Genomic DNA, 20,462 nt, shown 5'->3' with positions numbered 1-20,462 from the left:
TACGAATCAAATAAGGTAATATTAGTACTTTTAATAAACCTCTTCTCTATTTTTGGTTTTCTATTGAACTTCACCTGGATATATAATGATGAAAAATAACCTTCATGGTTTGTTGCAAGTTGACAAGTACCAATAGGAAATATCAAAGTTGTGCCTTAGTCTGATGATGTTTTTTGTGTTGTAGGTGGGAATCACACTAGGAAATTTAATGCAAAATAGCTTTTTAGTTTTAACTTAGCATTAAGAAATAATTTCATTATATTCAAGTGATAATAGCAAGAGTCTAAAATTGTTGGAAACCTAAGTGTGGGTCTAAACTTAACATTGGATAGAAATAAGAAAGTTGAAGAGAAGAAAAAAAAACTTATAAATTCATTGTTTTAAGGTTTTTGTTGAAAACGGTGTCTAGGCTCATATTATATTTATGTAATCTTTCCTTAGTGAAGGCTTAGGACCCTTATGTAACAGGGGGCTTAGGAAGGGCAATATGTTTGAGCATGCAGTGTACATTATACACGCAATCAAATCGTATCTTTCACACTAAGAAAGTAAATTTTTCAGACACCAATAGCGGACCATTCTGCCACTATCTTCAATTTTAATAAGGGATATATACATACTCAAGTATCTATTGCATAGTTGAGTAAGAATCATCCTCAATTTCCATACAATAATTGATAGCAAATATGGATGAAAATTAATGAATGATGTAAAATGTTCATTCAGTTATTTAACTAAAAGATGCAGCCCTGCATTTGTTTCGTTCCTAGCAAGAGATAATTAACAGAAAATTATATGATATCCCTGTCATGTTGCATGCTTTACTATTTTTGCAATTTATTAAATTGTACATGGTATTTGCAGGTTGGACTAAAGATAAAGCTGTTTACAGGATCTCCACTAAAAGATGTGGCTTTAGAAGTAGCCATAGACCTACAGGCAACTTGGGTGATACTTGACAGGTCAGGCAAACTCTAACGGAAAATCTGAATTCACAACATGTTTTATATTTTTAAAGCAAGGGCATATGAAGTGGAATTGCATGTAGTAACATCATAGAAAAACATCAATAACTGCTTTAACTTATAAAATGACTAGGCAAATCAGCTGTAAAATAATTTTGGCTAAAATAACATTTTGGTTCCTTATCTACATTTCATGTTTCAGCTTAGTCCTTTAAGTGTAATTTTTTTCTTGCTTTAGACTCTTAAAAGTGTTTATGTTAGACCAAATTGATCCTCTTTGGTTCTAAGAGTGCCAAACATCTGACACAATTCATATGATGTAACATCTGACAAACATTCATATGATGTAACATCTGACACAATTTGTCACGTGTCACCAAGTTGACCAAACTAGTTTGAGGGATGGTCAATTTGGTCTAACAGATACATTCTGAGGGACCGAAATAAAACTTTTGGAATAAAAAGTGTAGATAAGAGAAGAAAATCATTTTCTGAAATAATTTTTCTAAACCACCTGATCTGAAGACCATCACAACATACTATCTGTTAAATCCGCTAACTAATGCAGCATAAAGTATATGCAAATCTTATCTTTCTACAGAATTGAACTCTAATATTGGGCATATTAAATTATTCAGCTCCCTTTTACAACTTCAAGTATGCTGTTTGTAGCATACAGAAAAAATTCAAATAAATTTTATACTTCAATTAAATGCATAATTTTAGTTAGAATCAATTTTAGGAAAAAGGCACGAGAATAGAAGTTTAAACTATTGGTCAAGTATAGCAGTTGAAATCTTACTCTTCTCCTGGATAATGATTTAAGCTACCAGCTAAAGATCTCAAACATGTAGAAGCCAATTTAACTCATCAGATAATTCAGCCAGTGTTAAAACTATAGTATTGAGTGGAGCTAAGAAGTATCAAGTAGACTTGCATATAAATAGAGGAAAATAAAATAAAATAGCTATGAGCATAATAAGAATGATAAATAGAGAAAAGATGAATTAGTTCATTCTTGTATAAGTAAATGCTTGCTTAGTAATATATATTTTTTTTCGACTTTATGATAAAATTTAGCTTAGTTACACTAAATCCATTTTGTGGTTCAGCATTCTGAAATCAGGATTCACGAGCTTGAAATAAATGTAAAATCTGTATAACTTGAAATAAAAATTTTCCAAACGCAGGCAAATATCAATAAAAACATCTTTGATTTCATCAATAATCTGAACAGAACCTCATATTAGTCTAAAAAGTATTCTTGGTTCACAGGAAAATGAAGAAAGATGAGGAGTTTTTCCTGCAGAGGCTTTCTTGTGGTATATCTATATTAAAGAGTAACGATCGGATTCTTCGACTAAGAGGGCCTTTAAATGTTCCAGATGAAATACCATGTAACAGCCATGAGACATATGATGAAAGTTTACCAAGTGTTCCATATAAACATCTTTTTGACGACATTGATGCTTTCCCCAAGAGTGAGTTCTGGAATATTATTTGATTTTAGCCCACATAGTAATCATAACAGCTAGGCGTTTCTACTTTCAATTTTTAATGATTTAAATGTTCAATTAGGATCTTGTGGACTTGTTTCATTGCATGTTTCAGTATAATATTTTTGAACACCTTATTGCAACTAAGAACAATCTAATGATAGGACAACTTGAAGATGATGAACAGAACCAGATACATATTAGGCCCTGTTGCTCGAATAATAATATATATCCGACAAGTCCGAATCACCAGAGCATGGATGGAACAGAAATAAATAGCAATCAAATGATAGATAAAATAGAAAGAGCTGAGCAAGGTCACCATCATGAACAGATGCAAAGCATGTCTCTTGAGATGGTGGGGGACACGACAATTATGATTACAACTGATCAAGCAACTGCTCAGGAAATAGCTGATCAACCAAGCAAAGATGAAGAGAGGAGAAACAACTTCTTCCATGGTGAGAATTGGGACTGGAGCAATCCAGAAGAGAGTGAGGAAATGCTTGATCAACCAATAGATCATTTGCCGAGTCAGAATCATGCACAGACATCGAGCATTTTCAGTGCTGCTACATTGGATGGTGGAGAGCAAGAGAAAAGTATTTTGGAAAATTCAATGTACAATATCTGCTCTGTCTGCAAAACTAGACGACCTAATATTTGGGGCCAAAAGGAATTTACTTATGACGAACTCCTAGCAGCCACAGATGCATTTTCATTGAAGAACTGTCTCTCCAAAAGTGGATCTCTATTCACTTTCAGAGGCCAGATGGAGGGAGGGATGAAACTAGTGGTTAAGAAGCATGATGCCACTAACACTCAAGTAAGGGAGAAAGCGAAGTCAGAAATCCAAACCATCCTCAAAGCTAGACATAAAAATGTGATTATGCTCTTGGGCTCATCTACAGCAGAATCTTTCCTGTTTACTGTATATGAGTATGCTTGCAATGGTTCACTTGACAAGTATCTATCAAGTAAGACATGTGGTATATGCAGAATTTGATATATTAATAAAGGACAGTAGAATTTGATACATATGAAAAAAGACACATAAAAAATCTTATGCTAAAGGAACTTGTTAAATTATGCAGAAGAAAGCTCCCGACCATTGATCTGGAAAGAAAGGAAACAAGTGGTAATAGGCCTTGCCAGAGGCCTCAAGTATCTACATGACAATAACATTGTTCATTGCAATATAAAACCAAGCAATATTCTTCTAACACATGACTTCAATCCACTGGTACATACGTGAAACTTGACAACCTTGTGGCAGTGCATTTCTCCTATCTGTCTAATTTCAATTATATTTGTTGGACATCTTCAGTTAATGTCAATTAGTTATAATTTTTTTGCCATTAGTGGAACTAACTTTTATTTTAAATGATACACATATAATTAGATTGGAGATTACAACTTTGGGAGAGAACAAGAATTGAAGTCCTACAAAAATAAAAACAGAGAGGATTATGAATACGTAGCACCAGAATTCCAGGAGAAAGGGAAGTTATCATCAAAGGCAGATGTATACTCTTTTGGTGTAGTTATTTTAGAGTTGATCGCAGGGCGAAGGACTACAGATTTCACGTCAGAACATAAAAGTCTTGTTGAATGGGTAAGACACAACATAATTTCCACATACAGCTAGCAAATTATAATGAATAGTGAGTTTTTTCTCACGAGTTCATGCATAGGCTGAGAATATACGAAGAAAAGGTTTAATATGTCTCAGTTTCTCTTTCTATACATTATTACGAATATATTTTATTTTCTTCTGAAGATACTTTGTGTCTGTTTGGAAAAGCTTGTCCATGAGTACTTCTAGAAGAAAACCGAGAAGGAAAAAGAAATGAACTTCTCCAAAAGTTAATCTGTAAAAACTGTCACATAACTTCTCTAAATTCTTATCTTTTAACTTATGCATAAGCTAATTCTCCATAAACTAACTTGTTGCTTATGACATCATACGCAGTTGATGTTTTCATTTTTTTTTTCAGGCAAAGCCTCTACTTAAAAAGAAGAATTACTCAGAATTGGTGGATCCCATAATCAGAAACTCATACGAAGAGGATCACCTTCGTTGGATGGTCCAAGTAATAACAGAATGTTTGGAAAAGAATCCTAAGAAAAGGTCATCAATGAATATGGTAAGTTGCAACAAATTTTCTTATGCAAACTACAAAACCAAGTTCTGAATATCTATAATCCAGTATATAAAGCAAAACGCAGAATCCTCCTATAACTAGGGCAAGAGCGCTACTTAGTAAGGACAAAATATGCATTACTTTGCCAAAACTTGCTGGTCTTAGTAGCAAGGAGTTTGGTTCCTCTTTAAGTACGATCTCAAAAATCATCAAGAATGAATATAATAAGAAGCTTACGCTTTCCTTTTATAAAGGGTCTTCTAGTTCAATTTGAATGAGTCAAAGCTCCTTGTGGCATACAAAATACTTAGGGTCAAAGACAACAGAAAAATGTACATTACTTTGAATTAAAATTGAGTAAAAGATATCAGTGACCAATATTGTTAAACTCTGGACTGCAATTCCAAGTCATTCAATGAGTAATGATCTAATCCCATGACAAATCATTTTTGACCCTTTAAGATGAAAAATCATCCTAAGAATACCCTGTGAATAAGAAATAGATTTTCAAGATAGATTCAAGATGTAGTAGCTTCAAGAAAATTTCCAAGTTCAAAGATAGACTGTACATTAAGAATCAATGGAAGGATAATACTCAAGTATGCATGATAAACATGCAAATAACAATGTGCACTAACCCTTAATTGATAACGAGGTCATTTTCGGTCTGAACCTAGAATATGTGTATCTACTAGACCATTATTAGAAGGGATGAGATTTACTTTTCATGACTTACTAGAGAATAAAAGCTGATAAGAATAGGTACTCAGATTTGTAGTTATTGCTTGTAGATAAAAATGTTCAACTGTCTATTTTATTATTTCCTCACGTATACCATGACAACTTACATCGCTTCACTTGTGCAATTTCAGGTTGTTTCTGCATTACAAGGCATAGCAGACAGTGAACTCGACCACATGACAGACGCTATTACTCCAGCTGTATCAGATTCGAGAAGTGTGCCAGAAATAAATGGTTCTCAAGGTAACAAATAAATCCAGAACAAGAAAAATTATAAATACAATGAGGAAAGCAGAAAATTGTAGAGGAGTTTGTAGGTGATTTTATAGGAAATTCAATAAATTGAAAGTTTTAAAAGGGCTATTTCATAAGCTGGAAGAACATAACAGCCTCCAAATAAAGAGGGGTGGGAGAGGATACCCAATGTATATTAGTATAATCTTTAGGTAAAAGAAAGTTTACGTATGGGAGGGAGGTTATAGGTTAGACCATGTAAAAAGAACCCTATTCTTGGTACGTACAAAAGACATAACAATGAAGGACCAAGGGTAGGGAACAAAGCAAAATCAGAGTCGCTACATTTGTTTTAGCATGGTCTACACAGTATCCCAAAACTGATAACCAAGGACTAAGTTGCTACAGTTTGATCCTCGTAGTTGTGCCAACCTTCATTTGCATTGGTACGAAGTGTTTTGTTATTACTAAATAATGCATTAATTTATTGTAAATACTCAAGCACGTTTCGACATTTATATATTGCTTTCCGGGAGACTAGCAAAAATCTAGTGTAAGCATATTAGTAAGGCACAATTATGTCAAGGAATGTTTATCTTGTATATTCTATATTAAAACCGAACCCTCTTAGGTATACTTGTGGAGACACAATTTACATTGTGGGTTAAGATAATTCTTTGTTCTTTATTTCATTTTCTGGTGGTGACAGTTGTGTTTAAACTAAACAGATGTGGGTTCAACAAAAACTAAAGCTGATCAGCAAAATCAGAAAGTCGAGCAAATTGAGAGCATACTCGGTGGGGAAAAAAATAAGTTAAGACTAACAGTTGAGAATAATCTCTTTTACAAAGCAAACCAGGGAAACTCTGATAAACTCAGACATAATGAAGAACAGAAGCAAAGCAGGTCTCGAGGGGAGGATAGGAGCTCAGGAAAGATGATAACGAACGACCACAGAATAGACGAGACAGAAGTTGGACTGCTGAATGAGTTTGAAAACCAGATTCCAAGGACACTCCATATGGAGAGCATCACAACACAAAAAATTAGTGTTGATGGCATAATGGGTAACACAAAAGTTGACCAACTGAGCCAAGATCAAGAAGGAAATAACTTTGTTAAAATGATGGAGGTAGGCTTAATTCCAGCAACTATCAGTGCAATGATAGATCAAACAGAAGTTGATCAGCCGGTCCATGATAAAACTCAAACACAGAGAAGCTTTCATGAGAACTTACAGGATGGATGTCAAGGTGAAATAGTTTTGGAGAATTCGAAGTCCTCTGCATGCTCTATTTGTAGAAGTAGACGACCAAACAATGCATGCTCAAAGGACTTTACTTATGACGAACTTCTAGAAGCTACAGAAGGATTTTCCACTGAGAACTCTCTATCTGTAAATGAAGATGGACCTACTTTCCAAGGCCTTCTAGAGGGACGGGTAAAAATTGTTGTTAAGAAATATCAAGTCAACACCTCCCAAGAACAGAAGATAATAAACTCAGAAGCAAAGCTGCTCATCAGTGCTAGACATAAAAATGTGGTCATGCTGTTGGGTTTATGTACAAATGAAAGCCAACTGATGGTTGTGTTTGAGAAAGTATGCAACGGTTCACTTGACCAGTACCTAACAAGTAAGGACTAAGATGAGTTTTACATATCTTAAAATGAAGTTTAAGCATTTCATGCTTGGAATTGCACTAGAGAATTGAATTTGTATTTTACCTTTTGGTGAATAGAGAACTGAATTTGCTATTGACACGAAGATATATGGGAAAAAATTTAAATATTATGCAGGGGGAAGTTTCGAGTCATTGACTTGGAAGCAAAGGCTGAAAGTAATAATGGGTACTGCCAGAGGTTTAAAGTACCTACATGGGAAAGACATAATCCATGGAAATATAAAACCAAGTAATATTCTTCTAACACACGAGTTTGACCCAATGGTACTTACTTGAACCTGGGTGTATATGAAGCTTTTCTTTGTGTTTCTAAAGTTATAGTGCATTATAATTATGATCTTCAAACAAATTTCTATTTTTATGTGTATATATATATATATATATATATATATATATATATAGATTGGAGATTTCCACTTCGGACAACAGAAAGTTGGACCAAAGAAATCCAGAAAAGATAAAAGTGTAAGAAATTCTGGATATGCAGCACCTGAGTTTCTGGAAAATGGAAAACTATCTTACAAGACAGATGTATATTCCTTTGGAGTGGTTCTTTTGGAGCTGATCAGTGGCCGGAGGGCTGCGGACAAATTACCAGATGGAAAAAGCCTAGTTAACTGGGTAAGAGAATCATGTTAATAAGTTGATACATCAGTATGCAAATTAGGGTCTATTTGAACAAAGTTTTCATACAGACTTCATGATGAGTCTCTCCATATGTTAAAATTAGCTTAAGCACAAGAAATAAAAATATAGATAAACTATTTGAGTGAGTTTCAACAAACCTAATTTAACTTGTATATAAAAATACTCATTTCATTTTTTCTCATTATTTTTCTTCCTTAAAAGTCTTTGTGGAAAAGTTTGTCCAAATATGCCCTTTATGTAGAATAAGCCTTAGAGCAATGGTAGGGTTGCTACCATGTGACCAAAAAGTTATGGCTTCAAATTTCGGAAAAAACCTTGCTGCTAAGGCTGCATATGTCTACCCTCCCCAGACCCCAATAGGTGGAAGAAAGCCTTTTGCAACGGCTCATCCTTCTTTTAACATGCAAATCAATAAGGTTTCTTTTTCCCAAATGCAGAAGTCAGGGGATACCTGAAAGAAATTTCCCTTCTCATTTCCCTTGTTTATAAGAAATTTTATCTGGGCATTATACTTTCTTGTGATATACTTATCAATATAACCTCTCTGATATGTCTCAGGCATACGTATCTTTTTACGACAAAAGATAAAAATCTTTTTACGACAAAAGATAAAAATCTTTTCTTGCAATTTATCCCATAATTTTCCGAAGTTTCGACTCATTAAAACATGATATAGATATATCATTTGTTAAAGTAGCATTACATTCTGCAATGCATGCAAATATACTGTGCAGAGGTCACTTTATTAGCAAAGTTTGTTTTACATCATGTTTGTGTTCATCAATGTTTCATTTTGAATAGGCCATTTGTTCTCACAAACCAAAAACTTCAGGCACTGAATGTTGTTGGAGTAAAAATTGCCTACAAGACTCATTATTTGGTTTGGGAGTTTAGCTGTTCGCATTCTAATTTTTTGCTCTGTGCACCACACCAAATCCTTTCTTTGTGTTTGTGTTCCCTTCCAGGCCAGGCCCCTACTGACAGGAAAGAAGTACCACATTTTGTTGGATGGGAAAATCAGTAACTCTTGTGAAGAAGAAAAGCTAGTATGGTTGGTCCAAGTAACAGAACAATGTCTCAAAAAGAATCCTAATGATAGATATTCGATGAATGTGGTAAGTCCAAGTGATGCAGAATATGTCAATGTGAACAATTGATAGTTACTAGGTAAATAACAATCTATATAGAGTGAAACTATATATGTCAAAGAACTGCAGGACACGTAAAGCATATATCAGAAAAGATGGATTTTGTCAATGGGAAGAAAACTAGCCATCCTAATGGCTTAATCTTTCAGATGAGGTCTCTAAATAAATTTATATCCTAATGATCATAAAGGCTTTTTGAACTTGAAACATACATAAAGCACAAGCACAACTTAGACATGAAAGTTTTGACACTACACCGATTGCCAACTCTCAGAAGTTTAGGCTATTAATTTTGGAATGATTTTATTTGTTTGCACTAATTATGACATGCTTTCTCTCAATGAAAGCACGTGGAGCTTGATAAATTGTAAATTATTGTATACTGAAAATTTAATTATATAACGTATGGTAGCTGGATTTAACTATATATCTAAGAGGCTAAATTGAAATGCTAGAGCCCAAAAGTGATTATATAGAAGTTCAACAAGGAAACATTGAAGTTCAACATAAGGACAAAGCCGTGATAAAAGAGCTCCACAAATAATGTATCGAAGAAGTTGTTTCACAGCAATATACATTTTTATGTCTTGTATGGTTTCACGTGAAAGATTCCTTCAACCCTTGAATATGAAGCTCTTTGATACACCAGAGCTAAAGGAAACCATACTCAGAATTTCTAGGAAAATGACATTAAAATTTAAAACCAAGATAACAAAGAACATGTATACAATTCACATTTTAATTAAGGAAAACAAAGAATAATAGTAAATAAACCAGTCATGACATGTTCACAATGCCATTAAATATAGAAAAGAATAGTGTTATGAACAATTTATAAAACACGTTGTTAACAGCTTATCATTTGAAACTTACACAAGTTTTCTTTGGGCTATTTCAGGTCCTATCTTCCTTACAAGACATAGAAGAATCAACTGAGTGTTGTGTAATTCAAGATTCTTCTCCAGAAAAGTCATATTCAAATGGTCTCCCCACGAGTAGTACACAAGGTAATTTAGGAAAACTGCAAGAGTGTAAGATATATAGTAGACAAAGTAGAAAGCAAGACATATGGGTAAAATTAATAAATAGACAATTGATTGATTTTACATGATTAAGAATTGAAGACATTAAAATAACAACCCCATAAGTGAAAAATTTTAATATCCATGTAGACTAAGCTGAAATGGTAACAGGTTCCCCTGGTTAAGTGGAAGTCTTCAGCTTGCCATAATTGTCCCAAAAGTGAGTAACAGGGATAAAAAAAATCATATGTTCAATTCAGTTAACCTTGAGTCATTTTTTCTGTTTATTTAAAAACACGCCAAATCAATTCATACATAGAATACTAGTTTCTGGTATCTTTGTTTCTTTAACTTTTTAAGTCAAGGAGTCTCAATAACAATAACCGAATGATAGGTCAAATGAAGGCCGATCTAGGGAAGAAACAGGAACAAGAATTGATCCACGGAAACCAATACAAGGAAGAAAGCAGTCCAAGATTGACAGTCAAAACCAATCACATGAAAGGTCATAGAAATGAAGATCAAATGATACAGGGGGAAGAAGATGTGCAGAGGAGTCCTTATGAGGAGATGTTCGGGGTAAGACCTATCAGCAATGGCATGATTGATCAGATAAACCCTGTACAACAATTCCAGGAAAAACTGCACATTAAGGGAAGCTTTGAGATAGAAGAAATGAGTAAAAATGTAGATAAACAACAAAAGGTGAGCAAGGATAAAAAACAAATACAGGGAAGCTGTGATGATAGTTTATTGAATGGGATTGAAGGCAAAATCATTTTGGGAAATTCAAAGTCTTATGCTTGCTCTATCTGCAAAAGTAGGCGACCAAACAGTAGATTGCAAAGGAAATATACTTATGAAGAGCTTCAAGCTTGTACAGAAGGATTTTCAGTTAAGTACTCTCTATGTGAAGGTGAATATGGACCTGCTTTCAGAGGCCAGCTAGAGAATAACCAGGAAATAGTGATTAAGCAACATGCGTTCACAAACTTACAGGAGCAGAAGGTGTTCATGTCAGAATTCCAATTGCTTATAAATGCCAGACATGAAAACGTGATAATGCTGTTGGGTTCATGCATACGATTAAGTCAATTGCTGATTGTATATGAGAAGGCATGCAACGGCTCTCTTGACCTGTACTTATCAAGTAAGGATAAAAATATGAATGTTAAATTTATAAGAAAGTTATTTTCAATGAGGTTTGAGTACTATTTACACAGACTTGGTTAAAGTATGTTCATACCAGAGGAACGTTCTGAATCATGCAGGAGAAAGTGGTAGAACACTGACTTGGGGAGAAAGGGTGAAAGTTGCAATAGGTGTCGCCAGAGGTCTAAACTATCTACATGAGAATAATATAGCACATGGAGGAATAAAACCAAGTAACATTCTTCTAAATCATGAGTTGAAACCACTGGTACTTACTTTTAACCTTAATGCCGTGGAGCAACACGTATATTTTTTTTTTATAAGCCAAGTTTCAATTTTGAGTAAGCTAACCTGCTATCTTAACAAACTAACCATTTGCTGAATTAGGTAGGAGACTTTGCGTTTGGAAAAGAAAGATGTGAACTGAAAAATCTCAAAAGACTTAAAAGAATGAGGAATTGTGGACGAACTGCACCAGAGTGTTGTGAGAGTGGAATACTATCAACTAAGGCAGATGTATACTCTTTTGGTATAGTTCTTGTGGAGTTGATCACTGGCCGTATGATTTCAGAAAAAGTATCAGGAGAGAGATGTCCCACTGAATGTGTAAGAGCCACATAATTTGATTTCTATAAACTATATGGTACTTCAATTGATTAGGATTATTTGAGAGCAACAATATGTTTCACATTTCTTTATTATAGTCCAACCATATATGAGAACAGTTTGTGTTACTGTTCTTATCGTACACATTTCATCTATCAACATTCCTGAGAATTCTGCAATATCCATTCATTATGTACTTCACAGTTTACAGAGATAAAGTCATTTTTTACAACACATAGATCCCACAGCAGTGAGCCTTTATACGTGTAGTAACTTAAACATATTCCTCACATTTTCTACCAATAGCAAATTCAGGTGTTGAAAATTGATAGTAGATTTGTTGGAGGAGCATGTCTAACATTGTTTTCTGAATCTTGTGGTCCTCGTAGTCATTTCTTGCTTTAGGAGTTTTCTTATAACCTTTAGAATCTACTTGTAAACCTATTCCACAACCTATTTTATCTTACTACTGAGTTGTGCATTGTTAGGCTTCAACAATTTCCATTAAATTGAAGTCACGAGTGCTAATGATAAGAAACTGAGCATTTTATCTTAACATTTTTTTTCCATTTATATAACTAGACTGTCATGCTGTATTGATTTCATTCCTTATGCGCATTGCACAAAATTCTCAGATAAGGTCACTTCTTGAAGAACAAAAGTTTCTACAGTTGGTAGATCCCAAAGTCAGCAGCTCCTATGATGAGCAAGAACTAGTTTCATTGGTCCACGTGATAGAAAACTGTCTGAAAAAGAATCCAGAAGAAAGGTTTACAATGGATATGGTAAGATTTAAACAGGAAATATGCAAGTTGAAGAGTTAAATTTGTAAGTTGTACAAGTTATTTCATGCTTGAGTGTCAGAAACATACTTTCTGATACACATTTTATAAGAATCTTTTTTTTATTATGGGTTAAAATTCGTAGAAAACTATAAAATCAGGATGGAGAGTCACCAAATAAGATGAAGATAAGGGTTTAATTTTGTCATATCCAAAAAATTTCAACTTAAAAGCGATAGTGTGTTCAAAAAGTTTCTCATAATTCAATGAGATTGGTGATAGGTTAATAAATCACCAAAACGATTTGTCTGTGTTAAATTTGATGGAAGGCAGATCAGTTGTCGATAGTAGACCAAATCTTCAGAGCAAGTTATGGTAGTGTTCTAGGACAATGAAAAAATCAATATTTGTCTTCAGATTCAGCTGAGAAAAGTTACTTCTAAACTATGAGAAGAATGTGAAGTCAGTAATAACCTTTCACTCTGACAAGAATGTATAAGATTAAGTCAATTGCTGATTGAATATCTGTTATCTAAGCTTGATATTTTACATTGGTTAATACTCACTTCTATATTTTTTTCTTTTTCATTACATTGCTTATTTTCCCTCTCTTCCTTATTTACTTTTTTTGTCCTCTCATAAGTGTGAGAGAATAATTTTGTTAATAAAATGTTGATTATACATCATTTGATTGATATAATTAACTTGTAAAATTGCAGGTTGTCTCTGCACTGCCATCTATAGTAGATTGCAGTGACATATATGCAAAGGAAGACTTTTCACCAGAAAACTCGCATGTTTCAGAAGTAACAAACTCAAAAGTGAAGGAGGAACCACCAAATGAAGAAGATTTAAGCATAGAGAATAGTGAAGAAAAAGGGGACAACATAACTTACATTGGAGGCAATGAAACAGAAATACGTCAAGAGTGTGACATCAACCCAACTGGTTGTGAAAATAGTAAGGAAACAGAAGAAAAAGAAAGCTTAAGCACCAAGATATGTTGGGAAGGTTGTTCATCCTATGGTGGAGCTAGAGAATTTTATCTCGAAGGGATCAAAGAGTACACAGCATGTGAAGAACTTTTCGGCTTTTGTGATTTAATTTGAGTATTTCTTTCAACATTATATGCATCATTTGCACATTTCTTTTGTAACAATATATGGAATAACAAACAAAAGCATTGAGATTTATACACCAACGTTTGTCTAAGAAAAGGTACCATGACATATAACTTGTTAAGTCAACGATTATTTCTTTGCATAAAACTTAGATTATGCAGACTATTTTCATGTAACATTTATACATGAAAAAGAAAAAGACTGTATAGTAACAGTGTAAAACAGACTTATATTGCTAAATAATCCCAAATCAGTATGTATATTTTTTTCCTTAAACTTTTATAATAATTTTATTAGAAGTTATGTATATAACTGTGATATGTGATTGGATAGCAGCGTAAAACAGTTATACATTAAACTCTACTGGGATTATTGCACTACAGTCATCACTTATCTGGTTCCCTCGTTTGGGAAAAGAAAAAACTGTAAATAAGGTTCCAAAGTATGCCACTTCAAAAATAGATTGGGTGATTAATTTTAACTAGATCAATTAGATTTAGATTTTTTTTCCAATCCAATTTAAATTGGATTCAATTTAGATTGATTCCTCTTTGTCAATTATATTAAATTCAATGAAATTGGGCTTGGACCAAATTGGCTCCACTTGGGCTCAATCCTAGTCGGTTTGATCTATCTTGGGCTGACTCGGCTTATCCTAGGCTCGATCTAACTCAGATCGATCTAGGCTCAGGCTTAATCGACTCGACCATGACTTGAGTTGACTCGTGTCGACTTGAATCTAGGACGTCCTTCAGGAGGCTAAAGCTTACTTGAGTCAACTTAAGCCCTAGATCGACTCAACTCGACTTGGGTCCGTGCCAACTTAAGTTGATTGACTTGGGATAAACCGACTTAACTCGATCTTTAGAATGGACTGACTCAATTCGATCTTCAGTCTAGACCAATTCGGCTAACTTTTGACTCATGTCGACCTAATTTGACTCTTCGACCCGAGCTGACTTGACAAGTGGTTTGGCAGTTTGGATCATTTAGATCTAGGTGTCAATAATTATATTAGGAAGAAGAAGGATGGTGGAAGGGTGGTGGAGAAGAGAGGGGAGAAAGGGAAGGTGGATGGTGGATGGTGTAAAAGAAAAGAAAGAAAAGAGAAAAGGGTGATGGATGGTAAAGGAAGGTGAGGGAAGAAGGAAAAAAAGAAACTAACACATAATAACTTAACTCTGAGTTATGAATCCCATGCATGGGTACCTACGTCTCGTAAATGATTGGTATAATGTAATATCCAATTTTAATGGTATTAACACTACTACAAGAATTATTATATATCGAATAAAAAAAGAACAATTAACTTAAAAATGACATATAAAATGTTATTATATTTATCCAAATATAACTATAATATCAAAATATATACAAGAATTCTATACTACTAGGAATTTCATTATAGTAACTAAAAGTGCAATTCTATATTTTTACAAAAGTCGATATATATGAATATATATATATATATATATATATATATATATATATATATATATATATATATATATATATATATATATATATATATATATATATATATATGCATAAGGGAAACGACAATGATTGTTTTTGACAATATGCTTCGATTTTCGAACCGAGACATATACTGGCGAGGTAAAAAGGTGGAGGACTTTTGGCTTCGGTTCAAACCGAGGTAATATGTCAAAGGTTTCTGCTTTGGTTCCCCTACACCTGAGGTAATAACATGGGCTTATGGCAGCGGTTCAGCCTAGAACCGATGCCAAAGCCTCTTTTTTTTGGAAATAAATTAATTTCTAATTCCAAAATATTTAATTTTAATTAATTTAACTTTCAATTAATTTAAAATCTCATTAAAATTATATTATTTTCCTTTTCAAACCAGCTAACTGTTATTTCCAATTATACTGTTAATAAATTTTATTTTCAATTTTCTTTTTAACTAAATTTTATTTCTAAGCCTTCATTGGCCAACATCGGTCGCCGTGACCCCATGGCAGCACACACTAGCACTTTCATTGGTGCCACCCATGCTTCAACCACACAGCCACCAGGGAACCTCAGATCCACGAATAAAAGAACTCAAACGCACAATCAAAACCACCCCCAAATCGAAAACTCCACAATCGCTAATCAAAAAAACAAAACAAGATCAAAACCCCAATTTCAATCATTGAAATTCCAATTACACCATAAATCTCTAATTCTCAATTTCAGCAAACCCTAATCCCCAAAATCAGAGAACAAAAAAAAATCCTAAACCCAAAACTCGATGTTGCTGCCCTCGCCATCTTCATGCATTCAGAATCACGAGCTCTTCACACAGAAATTGAAACCCCCAAGATCAGAATTGAAAACAAGAACAGAATTGAAAACAAGAACAGAAAACCCCAAAACAAAAAAAAAAACAAAACGAAGAATAACACCTCCCCTTCTTGCAAAACAAACCAGAAAAGGAGAAGAGGAAGGGAGCCTCCATCCTTACGCCACAAACCAAAACGGAGAGAATGAGAGTTCCCCGAAATCGTCGAACTAGAAACAGGGAGAAGAGGAAGAAGAAAAGGGTCTCCTTGTGCGACAAACGAGCACTACCCAGATCGCACCTTCATAAGTGTCGTTGCCTCCTTTGAACAAACGGGGTCACGATCTCTTCACTTAGGGCTTGGAGCCACACCACGAGTTACAAGCCCAGATTCTCGCCACCACAAAGCCTTGAAACAACAAAAAACTCTCTCCCACAATCTGAGTTTTGATTTTGAGAAGAGTAATTCTCATATTTAGGGTTCGTGGGTAGAGGGGTTTTGGCCTCGGTTCTGGGAGCAACCGAGGCCGAAACCCCTACACAGAGATTTTGGCAGGCTGTAGAAAGGATTGTCAATCGGAGCAGGGGTTTTTTGGCCTCGGTTCTGAGAACAACCGATGTCAAAACCCCTACACAGATATTTTTTTAGGTGAAACGTCTTTTGTTGGCAGGTTTCGCAGACTTTATGGCCTCGGTTACCTTCATAATTGAGGCAGTATCTACCCTATGGCTTCAGTTAACAAAGAACCGAGACATATACATTAGCAAAAATTTCAAAAATGTCACCGCGCCATATTATGCTTCAGTTTCTAATCAACTGAAGCATAATGGGCGCGTTAGTATCCTCTTTTTTTACTAATGTCATTGTTTTCACCATTAAAGTGATCATAGAAAACAAGAAAACAAACAACACAAACAAAAATAAAAGGGTAAGCTAAATTTACCAAAGAAACATACATACAATTGAGTTATGAATATAACAATTAAACACAAGTAAATCAAACAAATCTTGAGCATACAAATATTAATTATAGACTTGACCATCTGAATACATGTATTGATGTCAAACTATGACGGGTGATGCACTTGTGGTGGCCTCTACTACTCTACAGAGTCATTGCCAATGAGTTTCACCCTACCACACACAAGGTCAGTATGTTAACACTTTAGGCCAAGGTAAAACCCCTAGACTAGGACCTCCTGATCCTCTCACCACAAACCCCACCCTTCTCTACTTGAGATTGGATGGTTATTAGAGGGTCAGGATAACCCTCAATACGGAAACCTTACATCAATACATACACAACTTGAAATCACACAAGAAACTTCTCCTTAACATTTCCTTCACAACATACTTGGTACTTACATAGAGTCATAATGTAATTCCTAAGGCATCACAAACTTCACACTAAACAACATAACATCCATAAAAAACCACTTCATATAAACAAAGATCATAAAATCATAGAACAACACACTAGCACTTAGACTAAAGCTCAAAGTAGAAGCTCTCACAAAAGAGAGTGCTCAATGTCAGGTATGGCGCCAATGCCAAAACTCTCGTACTTTTGCTCGCTCAACGAGACTTCCTCGTGGCTCAAAACAAAAGGCATAAAATAGCTTCAGACGTGTAGTGGTAACTGGCGCTTAGCGGTGCCCTATCATCACTCAACACCAGACATTTGGATGCTCAGTGGTGGAATTTGACGCTCAAAGCTATACTAGAAATCTACACATTTCAAACCATGATCTGATTGATATTTCTGACTCAGTACTCAGTCCAAAAACATGCTTTAATGTCAAAGTGAATACAAATTTGTCAACTAGCTAGAGACTAAGTCCATCAGCTCAACTCCAATTTCAAACAACACATAGCGTATTAAATAACCAAATTTCAGCAACAAATTTAATTAACTAAATCATCAATTTCATTAATCTCAGGCAACCAAAATAAAAACTCATTCAATCAAGCAATCACAACAGGATTTCCCCATTCTAGTATTTCTAATTTCAAACTGTTTCGGTAAGGATTTTGTGGGACCGAGAGACGTACCTTTCTGATGTGGCTTTGCTGCTTTCCGATGCTGGAATCGAGTGCTCCGCTCGCTTGGACTCTGATGTCGTTCGATTGGACTCGAGATGGGGGAGGTACCTGCAAAAGGCACTCTAACGCTCAAGTTAGGAGCGATTTTATGAACTATTTATCACAGTTGAATATTTGAGTCTCATAGAGTATGAGTTGAACATAAGTGAAACATACCTGGCTTTTAGCCTTGGCCCTATATTTATAGGTTACCACAAGCCAAATAAAATATAAACAGACTTACCTTAAACAAATTTACCTTCCGGTCGATTGCTCATAAACAGCTTTTTGAATATCTTTAATCAGATATTTTATCCAATAACTTAAATATTGGCCCAATTGTGGCCCAACACCTTTTAACCTGGTTTGACTTAGGTGACGAACGTTGTGGCCCAACATCCTTTAACCTAGTTTGTTGACGAGCACTTCTACAGTAGAGTTGACGAGCGCTGCTACAATAAATAGACTGATCGATCTTGGATGCTAATCGTTCAGCCTAGATATCATACTATACACAAACTAATTCAAGCATACACCACAAATTTTAAACGTATGAAAAACTCTAAAATAAGGTAGTTAGCTTCTTTTATCTATTAGAAGCTCAAATTGCTTTAAGGAACCTAGAACAACTTCCTCGGCACAAGGAACTCTATTTGCTCATACAAAGCACAAAATCATGATCAAGACATATTGTTAGTATCATTGATCAACTGAGTCTTATAGAAGACTCAAATGACACATGCGACAAAAAAAATGCTCAAATGCATGGGAAAATGTATAACTAGAGAAAATAGCAAAAACTAACTTATTATTGTATAAGAATTGATCGAAGAATTGATCGGATAAACTTGAGGACCTCGCCTTAGTGATTACTCAAGTGTTCTCTATCTTCAAATGAATAGGTCCTAGAGAAATAATGTGTTTTTATACAATGAAACTCCTTAATTGAAATTTTATTTATACATTTAAACTTTCAATATTAAAATAAGCGAGTCTCATTATTTAGAACACATTATACTTCTGATATGTTATTTTCTAAACTCTCACAAATAAACACTTACAAACTACTAATTTGTTAAACTTTAATGATACAATAAAATAAAAAATTTAATTAGTAAACAAATTTCAAACTTGTTTAAATTATATATATATATATATATATATATATATATATATATATATATATATATATATATATATATATATGAAACATCATATTTTAATATAAATAATAAAAAGACAAATTTATACCATTATTTCAAAGGACATTAAATTGGAAACAATTTTTTAAAATATTTTCTCCTGACCATATGCGTTATTATTCATTATTATAATTTTACATTTCACTTTCGGATAGTACAAGGAGCTATGTTTTTCATAAATGATTTATAGATTGAACTCTTATTGAAATAGACATTCATGTAATAAAGAATGTAACTAGTTAGATTTAATTAACATTATTGTATTTACACAAAGGTAAATACATATTTCTCAAAATAATTGCATAGTGTGAGATTAGTTTAGTTTAAAAGTGATAATAAGTTTGTGTCTGGGTATATATGTAATTGATTAAACATATAGTAATCCTAAATAAGGTTGCTTCGTGTAATAGTTATATATAATCTCTAAAATAAATAATTATATGCGCCAACGCAATATATATATATATATATATATATATATATATATATATATATATATATATATATATATATATATATATATATATATATATATATATATATCACTCATATTCTTGCGGTAGACATTTATTATTGTCTATGATAACACATTTGAGAATAGTGAAATTTTGAGCCTGTACACCACGAAATAAATATTTCATAATCAGTGGACTGGATAGAAAAAAAAATCTAAATTATTGTAGAAGAATTTGACTTTCAACGTTTGACGGGTGGGGTGATATTTTTTTTCAAGATAAACGTATACTGTTTAAGTGAAAGAAGATAAAAAAAAACTATATTTAAATAGATTGGTCAATGCTCATTCACACAAATTTGACCTCGCGCAAAATCATTGTGAAAACCAATTTGGCAAGTTACTTTGCCAATAATAATAAAATTATAATCTACATTGATTTTGTTGTGTTGACCAATAGCACAAGAATCAGAATATCCTAAAAGATAAAATAAAGTTTGACCATAATATATATATATATATAATATGCGAAATAATCAAATCATTTCATTATACTTTTTACCACATGTTATATCATTCAATATTTTGCGATTAAATTATAGTTATCCTAAAATTTTCCTGTTACATGAAAAACTAACTGATAAAATAACAAACTAGTTTATAGTTGATAAACTAAATGATAATTTGATAATCTCTTA

The 20,462-nt window shown here is 33.6% G+C and overlaps 1 protein-coding gene across 1 annotated transcript in view; it reads left to right on the top strand.

The window, feature by feature from the left end:
* LOC108343965 (uncharacterized) overlaps positions 1-13,915 on the top strand; it is a 14,916-nt gene extending 1,001 nt beyond the window's left edge. Inside the window, exons 2-19 of the mRNA XM_017582425.2 lie at positions 1-15; positions 865-962; positions 2,241-2,446; positions 2,626-3,438; positions 3,556-3,704; positions 3,864-4,076; positions 4,459-4,608; positions 5,478-5,589; positions 6,309-7,214; positions 7,378-7,526; positions 7,665-7,883; positions 8,876-9,025; positions 9,957-10,065; positions 10,475-11,230; positions 11,352-11,500; positions 11,620-11,838; positions 12,474-12,623; positions 13,340-13,915. The exon at positions 1-15 is cut by the window's left edge and continues 125 nt beyond it. Coding sequence (XP_017437914.2) covers positions 1-15; positions 865-962; positions 2,241-2,446; positions 2,626-3,438; positions 3,556-3,704; positions 3,864-4,076; positions 4,459-4,608; positions 5,478-5,589; positions 6,309-7,214; positions 7,378-7,526; positions 7,665-7,883; positions 8,876-9,025; positions 9,957-10,065; positions 10,475-11,230; positions 11,352-11,500; positions 11,620-11,838; positions 12,474-12,623; positions 13,340-13,729 — 4,953 coding nt within the window. The 3' untranslated portion in view covers positions 13,730-13,915. The remainder of the gene's footprint in view (positions 16-864; positions 963-2,240; positions 2,447-2,625; positions 3,439-3,555; positions 3,705-3,863; positions 4,077-4,458; positions 4,609-5,477; positions 5,590-6,308; positions 7,215-7,377; positions 7,527-7,664; positions 7,884-8,875; positions 9,026-9,956; positions 10,066-10,474; positions 11,231-11,351; positions 11,501-11,619; positions 11,839-12,473; positions 12,624-13,339) is intronic.
* Positions 13,916-20,462: the final 6,547 nt, after the last annotated feature.

This window comes from Vigna angularis, chromosome 6 (assembly GCF_016808095.1).
Source record: "Vigna angularis cultivar LongXiaoDou No.4 chromosome 6, ASM1680809v1, whole genome shotgun sequence".
NCBI lineage: Eukaryota > Viridiplantae > Streptophyta > Magnoliopsida > Fabales > Fabaceae > Vigna > Vigna angularis.
The sequence above is the reverse complement of the archived record's forward strand: the minus strand, read 5'-3'. Positions and strand labels throughout refer to the sequence as shown.